At 32.8% G+C, this 9997-nt stretch overlaps 1 protein-coding gene across 1 annotated transcript; it reads left to right on the top strand.

Annotated features, from left to right (window-relative positions):
• The first annotated feature begins 783 nt into the window (after positions 1 to 783).
• LOC134271260 (cell death abnormality protein 1-like) lies at positions 784 to 6646 on the top strand. The gene is made up of 5 exons (XM_062753492.1): positions 784 to 1313; positions 1430 to 1473; positions 2382 to 2519; positions 5529 to 5868; positions 6127 to 6646. The coding sequence occupies exons 1-4, from the start codon at positions 1219 to 1221 to the stop codon at positions 5645 to 5647; spliced, it is 396 nt and encodes a 131-aa protein (XP_062609476.1). The 5' UTR covers positions 784 to 1218; the 3' UTR covers positions 5648 to 5868; positions 6127 to 6646.
• The last annotated feature ends 3351 nt before the right edge of the window (positions 6647 to 9997 follow it).

Raw genomic sequence — 9997 nt, 5'->3', positions numbered from 1 at the left:
TATTTTGACATTTAGAATGTGAAAAGCAGAGACATTACATCAGATAGGTACTATATTACCGTGTTAAATTGTATTTTCCAAATATTGTGAAATATAAACGTTAAGCTTTATTCTGTTTAATTTTATATAAAATATGCATATACAAGCTGTAATCAAGCTTAAGATATATTGAAGCAATGTAAATAGGTACGTATAAAGAGAGATCCTTATTATATCCAAAAGATTTTTAAAAAAAATTTCCAATCTCTCTTTACCATTTACGGTAGCCTAGTGGTAGAGCGTTTGCTTCGTGATCGGAAGGCCCGGGTTCGATTCTCGTTTGCGGCGCCGCGTCAAACCTAAGACGTAAAAATAGGTAGTGACTGTTCCTTCGCCAAGCGCTCGGCATCAGAGGTAAATGTCACAGGTCCTTCGGATATGACCTTAAAAACGTAGGTCCCGTGTCACGGTAGGCGCTGGCACAATAAAGAACCCTCACCACATAATGGCCCTGAGTGCCGAGTATAGGTCTAAATTTGAAGCCCTTCACCGGCATACGGTGACTTCTCCATATGAGTGAAAAATTCTCGAGAGGGATGTTAAACAATATACAATCAATTAATCCAATGTCTCTTATAAAGATTTAAATGCATATTTGGCCTCCTTGGCATCAGACACAAGGACAGATGCGCACGAAATTTACATGCCTATTTAGCTCCTGACCTATAAATTTGCCGAATTTACATTCCGGTAGAATAATCAAGAAATGAACTTTACTAACTTTCAAAGATTTACCACAGAGAAAACAAATAGAAATGAAAATTTAAAATAACAGCTTTAATAATTAGTCTGGTTGCCCAAACTATAACTGGATTTACATATGATAAGAAGCTCTTAGTTTCCTGAAAATTTTATAAACTTGGAGAGTTCCCTAATGGAGTGGATACCACATCAATCTCCCTCCCCATCTAACCCCCCTCAATTACTACCTGCTTATAAGTACTGCCTGTTTATAGTTAACAATTACACAGGAAATAAATCTTATTAAAGTTACGTCACTGAAGTACATGCTTATTGGTATCATGTAAATAAGTTTGACCGGAAACACAGTGCTCTGCATTTTCAATAACAAAAGGAAGTGGGTAAAATCAGGAAAAAAAGAACGAGGTTGTTGTGAATATTTAGATTACATGGAAACTGAAATGTGATCGTTGATAGAAAGGCCAAATTCTAATAAATATGAAATTGATGAAAGTCAGGAGTCAGATATTTTATCATTTAATTGTTGTACACATTTGTACAAAAACTCATTGTAGTAAATTATGTGGAAACAGGTTTGTAATTGATTCTTGTGAACATATTTATTACTAAATAGATAGTTAGTTAGTGATTTAATACAATGAAATGCAATAAAATATATTTCTTTAAAATTCATATGAAATGTCTGCAGGTGCTGTCTTAACTTTTACCAAAGCCCGGACGGAGAATGTCTTGGTAAGCTCAATTTATATCTTTCAATATTTTATCTATCAATCATTAAATAATAATAAATGTCAAAATTAATCATTGAGGTTACATTTATATATATATATATATATATATATATATATATATATAACATATATATATATAAACCATATATATATATATATATATTTGTATGGGTTTTGACATAGAATATGTATATTTTTTTCAAAACCCACAAAGCCAGTTCACTGTAAACCAGCTTTTTTCGCGAGAAAAAAAATATCTGCGAATTTCACGACCCAATATTATCTGCTAAAAAGTCCTGTCGCGAACCAATGCAATTGTTCTCCTATAATCTTCTGCCAAATGTTGCCTCAATGGTAAATAATAAGTAGTCGCGGATGGAATCGAAACTTGAAAACGCAAATAAGGGATTTCGTGAATAACAATTGCTTACAATATCATACTGTTATAGATACTGCTTTTACACAAAGCGCAGATTCAGATTTTTAAGAAAGGAATTACTGTTAAGGTTTGGTGTGGGTGGTAATAATGTGAAAAAAAATGTTCCTTTTAAAACTTCTTGTCCTTTCACATTTGTACGCGAGTTTTTCCAATATAAATTCCTCAAGACAAAATTAGTTATAAACGTAGAACAATGTGTTTCTCAAATTCATCCTTTAAAAAGAAATGCCAATGGTCAACATAGGCGAGAGATACAAGGGCAAAATAAAGGCAAAAATTTCCAGTTTACATTACTTTTACATGTACAAGCATGATATTTTATCAAATAGTACTCAAAATTCATTTACTTTCAAGCTGTTGACGACAGGGCGACGCCATAACAGGTGGGTGGGGTATTTGACAATGGAATACTTAGATTTAGTTAGAATTAATAGTATTAAGTGCCTCTTTTCATGGTAATTTTATTTTAGAGTGTCCACTTGGAACTAATGGGGTTAACTGTACACAAAAATGTGTCAAAGGATATTTTGGGAGACTCTGTCGGTTACATTGTAACTGCCCAGCTGAAGAATGTGATGGAAGCTTTGGATGTCCGAAAACAAATACCGGTAACATTTTTATTTACGCGTTATCAAAGTAGAAAAGATGGTATAACGTTAAACATTTATTTCAATCAATTATTTTTTTTTCTACAGACGGCTTCATAAGGTTCTTACTCAATTAAGTAAACTGTGTGTAAGCTTCATCAAATAGATCGTAAACTTTTGATTGTCAATCTACAATTTTACTTTGTATATGCTTATATATTAACTAATATAATATTATGAAAGTTTTAAAAAAGATTGTTTGATTGATTGTATATTGTTTAACGTCCCTCTCGAGAATTTTTCTCTTATATGGGGACGTCACCGTATGCCGGTGAAGGGCTTCGAATTTTGACCTTTACTCGGCATTCAGGGCCATTGAGCAGTGAGGGATCTTTATCGTGCAAACGCCTGCCGGAAACACGGGGCCTCGGTTTTTAAGGTATCATCAGAAGGACCAGCAACTTTCACTTCAAAGTGCCGAGCGCATGGCGTAGGAACAGTTGCTACCCATTTTTTATCGACTTAGGTCAGTCGCGGCCGAGATTCGAACTCACGACCTCCCGATCGCGACGCAAGCGCTCTACCGACTGAGCTACCGTGAACGGTTTTTAATAGAGACACCCATGTAAAGGTACTATATAAACAATGCTCTTTTTTTTTTAAATAAATACCTCAAATAAATACATTTTGAAAGATTATAAAATCTTTGTATTGTCTGAATGAAAAAGCAATCATTTTTAAAAATGTATTTGATTGAATCGTTAATGTTCTAAACTCAAAATGTTATGTAAACCTTCGTTATCTTCTTCATTTTTATGTTTGCAATTTATAATTTCCTAGCAAAATATTGTGAGAGAAGTAAAGATAAAACAACAATATTGGTTATATTAATTTTATATCTATTTAAGTATGATGTTAAAAAAATCATATATATTTTTACTTAGAAGTATGGTGTAGATACAAATAACTGCATTATACCAATCGTTATATTTTCGTTAAGTTCATGAACTATTTTCAGTGTAAAGTACAAAAATATATTTAAGGAATGAAGCTTATTTCATCTTATGTTATCTGATATAACATAACTTGGGGTAGTTTACGCTTTATAAACCGCGAAGCGGTTTATAAGAAAGCGTAAACTCCCCCAAGTTCTGTTATATCGGATAACATAAGTTGAAATTAGCTTCATTCCTTATAATTTAATTTCAGTGTAGACAATGAGACAATATCTCCTCCGGAAAAGGGCTTCAAATTGAGCATTATTTTAAAAGTAACGTCAAGCGTAATTATACGTTTTTGACGTAATTCATTGTGACGTAGGCAAGTTATGTTATACAAAATATTATAGGTTCCTCTGAATGATTCAGCCAATGGAATTGTTTGATACAAGTGAAATCAAATTATTTAGATATAAAAAAAATATTATGATAATCTGGATGGTCGTTTGCAGTTGATGTATTTTATTAATCTAGAAGTTCTATTTTAGATAAATGTAAAAAAACTATCAATGCTTATCTAGAAGGTATCATGGAATATTATTGCCTGGAAATTTTTCGATACTGTTTAATAAATAATCTAACTTATAGTGCTTCCTTTCTTGGAATATTTTAAAATTATTGCTGTTTTTGAGGTCAATACAATTTAGCCACCTGAGGAATACAATATTCATCAAGCCCGGAGGTCAAAACTTGTGGTTTGATCATCGTATTGACTGACAAAAACCCAGCAATAATTTTTTTATTATATGATTCAATGATTTATTGATACACATTATTACTAATTGGCATTTGTTCAAGTCCTAGCCAATTTAAAGGAGAGAAGCAGAGGAACAATGTAAATAAATCCAAACAGTCGAATTAATTTGAATGAAAAACATCTATTTTAGTTGCCATGAAAGGAAAGATAATATCAAGCTCTTTCATGATAGATTCTGAAAAGATAGAGGATTGTCAGGAAGAATTGACAGCTTACAAAAGTAAAGTTGTTTGTTTAGAAATGTTTTGGAGGGAGTGGGGTGGGGGTCCCGGCATTCCACTTTTCACCCTACCCCAAATTATATATTCGTCTAAATTTCTCGATCTATTTTTAGATCAATAATATATACTGTAGAATCACAAATTTTCGTGGGGATAAAATTTCGTTGAATTGTCATCAAAAATAGTTTCGTTGGCATTTAATTTCGTTGTTTTGAATGAAATCCCATTCAATATATAGTCGTATAAAATTTCGTGTGGGATTTATATATCGTTAATATATAAATTCTTTTATTATATAGTCTACTTATAGTCCCTATATAATCTATACAAACGCAAACAGTTCATAACACTACATATTCACCGGATTTTAGGCCGTATTCACCGGAGGGTCAATGCGCGTGCAACGGCATTGTGACGTCACAATCAGAACATCGAAACACTTTGTAAACAATTGTGGCCATATTCACTGGAAGGTAACTGCGCGTGCAACGGCATTGTGACGTCACGATCATTACGTCAAACAACGTTGTAAACAATGGTTGTACCGGCTGCAGCGAGCTACGTATCTGAGCAGAAAAAACAATTATTCAAACCTATTTCAGGATTATTTTTTAACATTTGGACGTCTTACATATAGCAAAATTTGGAAAGGAAAACACGGAGGTAAGAAAGAGTAATCTGGAGATTTTTTTCTATTTTCAACAATGGAAGATCGCAAATGAAAATGGTGTCGTCAAACAGCCTTCACTGTCTTTTTTATTCAAATCCCGACTATATAATAAAACAATTATGGACTCTTTTGGTGTTGAATATGATTTGTTATTCACCAGAAAAATATCCATATTGACCTCGGCTTTGCCTCGGTCAATATGAATATTTTTCTGGTGAATAACAAACCATATTTAACACCAAAAGAGTCCATAATTGTATAATATTTACCTGGAATGTCCGGTGCAGGTAAATATAACGTAGTTTCCTTATTACATAGTTGGATCTCAGCCAATCAGAGTGAAAGGAATTATTCAATCATATAATAATTTTTTTTATTTGTTAGTTGGAAAAGATACAGAAAGTCAAAATGAGTGGGTTAACATGCTTTCTGCCTTGATAGGATCTGTTATCACCATGAGCCTGATAGGACTGCTGTTTTACCTTAAATCCTGGAATAAATAAATTGATATGCAAAAAATATATAACATAATATTTTTGTCTTTGTTTTCTTTCAAATGGAAGAAATCTTCGATTGAATTTTTGATGGTAATGACTGTGATAATATGAGTCAACTCAGTAATTAATCAGTCATATCAAGTATTTTTCATGCAGGTTCATGAAAACAAATGCATCACCTACAGTTACAAATCAGGTGTATGAAGATGAGATAGGTATTATCACAGGTATTTATATATTCTTAAGATAACACTAACAGCTTTGACAGCTAAAATCATTCCAACATATTTGTATATGACTTTAAAACTTTTATCATATTAAAGTTGAGTTCAATAAAACTTTATACACGTTTGATTTTTATAATTTAAAAAAAATCATTTTGCAGGTGAGCATATAGTATTTGATTTGATAAATGACTGAAGAGAAAACTATAACACTTATTGATATAATATGTACAAACCAAATATAAACATTCTATTAAACAGAAAACCCTGTAGACCATGAGTATGAAAGTCAAAGAACCCCGTCATTCACAGAAACTGAAACTGTCCAGAGGACACCAAATCAACCAGACCTGAACAGCTATACAGATCTGAGATTCTCCCAAATACAGCCTCTTAATGACAACGCAAAGGATGGTGAAATTGTCCCGGAACCGGAAGTACTATGTATCAAATCAAGTCCATCGCAAAAGACTCTTAGCGAAATGGACGTGAACAAGGACAGTGACGATGCAGATTGCAAAGGGGAGTATAAAAAATTTTCAATACATGAACAGAACAGTAAAAGTATCTACGTAAACATCCCATTTAAGGAACAACAACCTTGAAGGACCCTGAAGCCGGTTGATTCTGAAACGAACCTTAAAAAAAAATACAGAGGAAATATGCGATGAATATTGTGATTTGTATCATCATCGTCGTTTCGTTTTTCTTTTCACTTCTTTCTTTAAATACGTAAAAAATAAAAAAAAAGTATTTTAAAAATGAATTTTTTAAACAACGAAGTTTTGAACGACAAAAGATGAAATACTCACAGTATATAAAAATTGATCAACTTAATCGTGCACTGAGTATGATAACAGAGAATGAGGCAAGTGTTTAGTATTCTGCCTCTAACAAAATCTAAAAATGGATAGTCTTAAAACGAGGCATTTGAGAAATTACATACATATGCTGCCCCTTACATTTATACCAACATTCGACAAGATTTTGTTAAAAAATGCATTCAATGAAATTGACGTTCAGGTTTTGCACACCCCTTATGTAGACGGCTGTTTTCTTCATGCTTGAGTTTCTGATTGACAATATCTATGTGGTTTTGATGGTGAGGTATTCCAACAATCTATTGGAAAATTCCCATGTGTGCATTTGCTTAACATGCAAAACAATTATACTGACAAATTTCGCTCCTGATTAGCAGACTTATTTTTGTATTCATATAAAGCAAAATTTATTCAGAAACTTCTACACTAGAAAAAAATAATTGCTGTTGCCTTCAATTCAACATTTATATATATCGAAGTATTATCTAATAACAATATTTATTTCCGTTATTTCCCTTCATATGTCGACTCGATATATCCCAATGAGTTTGACATACTGGTAAAAGATACAATCATTCCATATTTAAATATTTTACTATGAAAAAATGCCAAATGTAACCTTACAGCAAAGCATATAATAAACAAAATAATTTTTGTATCCTTTACTTTGGAGCAATATTCCCTTATCATCTGCATATGTAGTTTATTTCCCTCTTTTGATTCGATGCAGAAGAACGTGCTCTGAATAGGTACAATATCTATAACGAGAGAAGCTATTGACGAACAAATTTATGAAACAAGAATATCCACATATATATTTAAAGCCAGCTTTTTTTTCAAGTTCTTGAGTCGATGCAATGTCCTTGTTAGCAAAAACAATCTGTCGTTTAGTCAAATGCTGACTGAACATTTTCATACTTATTGGACCATTATTACACACTAAATTGTTTACGGATTTTTCCAGTTTTCACGATCATGACAAGAAAAACAGGGCGAAGTTGACAATTTGGCAGGGAATGCTCACTTCTACAAGGCACATGCCACGTTTTCAGAGGTGTGTTTGAATTTTGATGTCCGGACGTTTTGACTGTGCTTCTGATCTGAATTATATGAATATGACTTCTTATTGGCTTTTTTCATACACACAAGCACTCCACCGTTTTCTCTATATTTCAGGATAAGGAATATTAATAATGTACAAAGAATCTATACAGTTTGAAGTTTAAGCAGATTATTTTTCCAACACAGATAAGAGCTTGTGGGCAACATCCATAATAACAAACACAAGCTTGCATTCTTCAGTTGAAGAATCTAAATAAGGACTTGTTTTGAAATCTTCAAAAAGTCTATTCCAAATTTTTAAGAATACCGAGTAGAGTTTAGTGCATTTGACTGTTAATTGACGCTAGACAAAGCAGAATCAAAAGAGACATTACTAAAATTGTTTGACCACCATCCACGACTACGCCTGCGTCTTTAATTATTGTTGAAAACTGAATTTATCATACCGAGTCGGTACTCCTTTGGTTTTCTACGGAATTGCACACTCAGTAAAATACTAATAGAATTTAATGATATATTTTCTCTAAAATTCTAAATCCCATTGAAAGATTGATTAACTGTATGTTGTTTTACATAACTTTTCAAATTCTTAATAATAGAGAGACTTCATCATATGCTTATGAAAGACTGAAATTTAGATCTTTACCCAGAATTCAGGGCCATTGAGCACTGAGAGTTCTTAATCGTGCCAACATCTGCCATGACAAGACGCTTTGATCTTTAGGCTTTCATCCAGAGGACCTACAACTTTCACTAAAGAGTGCCGAACGCTTTGCGCGAAGGAGCAGTTGCGACCTCTTTTTCTATTTAGGTCAATAGCGATCGTAATTCCACAACCTTCCAATCATGGAACGAGCGTTCTACCGACGGAGCTTTCCTGGTAGCCCCAAATGAAACAAAAGATTGACCAGGCGAATTAAAATGTTTCTAAAGATGTTAATGGCTCCTATTATAAATCTTAAATTTATGGCCTAAAATTCTCTTGTTGCATAAAATTAAATATGTTGTTTCTCAAATAAAAATTAGTTTACATAATGAACATATTGTACATTCCATCAACACCATTGCAAAATTTCACTAGTCTAAATATTGCTTTGTCCAGCAATTTTGTTGTTTAACACCCCTCTCGAAAATGTTTCACTCATACGGAGACACCACCATTCGACAATGAAGGGCTACAAATCATTGCCTATATTTAGTACTCAAAGTCAATAAGCAGTGAGGATAGCTTAATCGTGCAAACACCTACTGCAACACATGGCTTGAACTAATACGGTGAAATAAATCAAGATAACAAATATTATTCAAACTCATAAATCAATAAAACAATACAAAATAGGAGCAAAGCGAGAAAGGACCTCAAAAACAGAGGTGTGATAAGATGCTATGAAGGAGTAGGTATCCCAAAGTACCGGTCTCCAGGTCCTGCGATGAATTCTGACCGCAGTTTAAGGATTAGCTCCTTACTCCACCATTCTAGAGGAGATGTTCTTACCATTGCGCCACGCGTGTGACTTGTCCTTTGTATTATTTATGGTATGCTGCATTCAATTTCAACACTTTTAGAATTTTTTTAGAAAAAGGAAACAAAAGAAGGCAAAATACAGACCCCTAGTAATATTTTAGAGGAAGGGTAAAGTGTTTATTTCCTGTAAACAGAAAATACATTTATGAACATTGTTTTTAGAACATCGGAACAGCGCTTGTAAGATTTGAAACAGATTGAACATTAATTCTAAATAAATTAACTATTTAAAAGAGCTATAAACTAATCAAAGAAACAGTAAAACATTATATGTGTCAGATGTAGACATTATGGTGTTTTTGGACAGATATTAGAGATGATAAGAAGTATTTTTACCACAGACACTTGTTTTGGTAATACTAATAACACAAACACTGTGATTTGTACACATTGTTACATTAAGAGCAGTCTGGTTTCATATTCCCAAGCATTTCAAAACGCCTTGACAACAGCGCTAAATTAATTGCAGAAATATTTCCAAAAATTGTAAATGTATAGCGGATATGTTTATATATACACTTCCTTGAACATGGATTTGTTCAGTGGTACCATGTATATAAACTTGAATGGGAACTCGGTGCTCTGCGTATCAATAACAAAGGAAGCGGAAAAAACTAATGAAAACAGAATGTGTTAGTTAGTATATTTAAGTCTAAACTTGGATCCGTTAAAGCTAATCTACATGATATTGCTACAAATGTCGAATTCTAATTAACATAAAAAT

This window comes from Saccostrea cucullata, unplaced genomic scaffold (assembly GCF_032062105.1).
Source record: "Saccostrea cucullata isolate Sc308-1 unplaced genomic scaffold, CSIRO_AGI_Scuc_v1 ctg8674, whole genome shotgun sequence".
Taxonomy (NCBI): Eukaryota; Metazoa; Mollusca; class Bivalvia; order Ostreida; family Ostreidae; genus Saccostrea; species Saccostrea cuccullata.
Note: the sequence above shows the minus strand (reverse complement) of the source record. Positions and strands in the feature narration are given on the sequence as shown.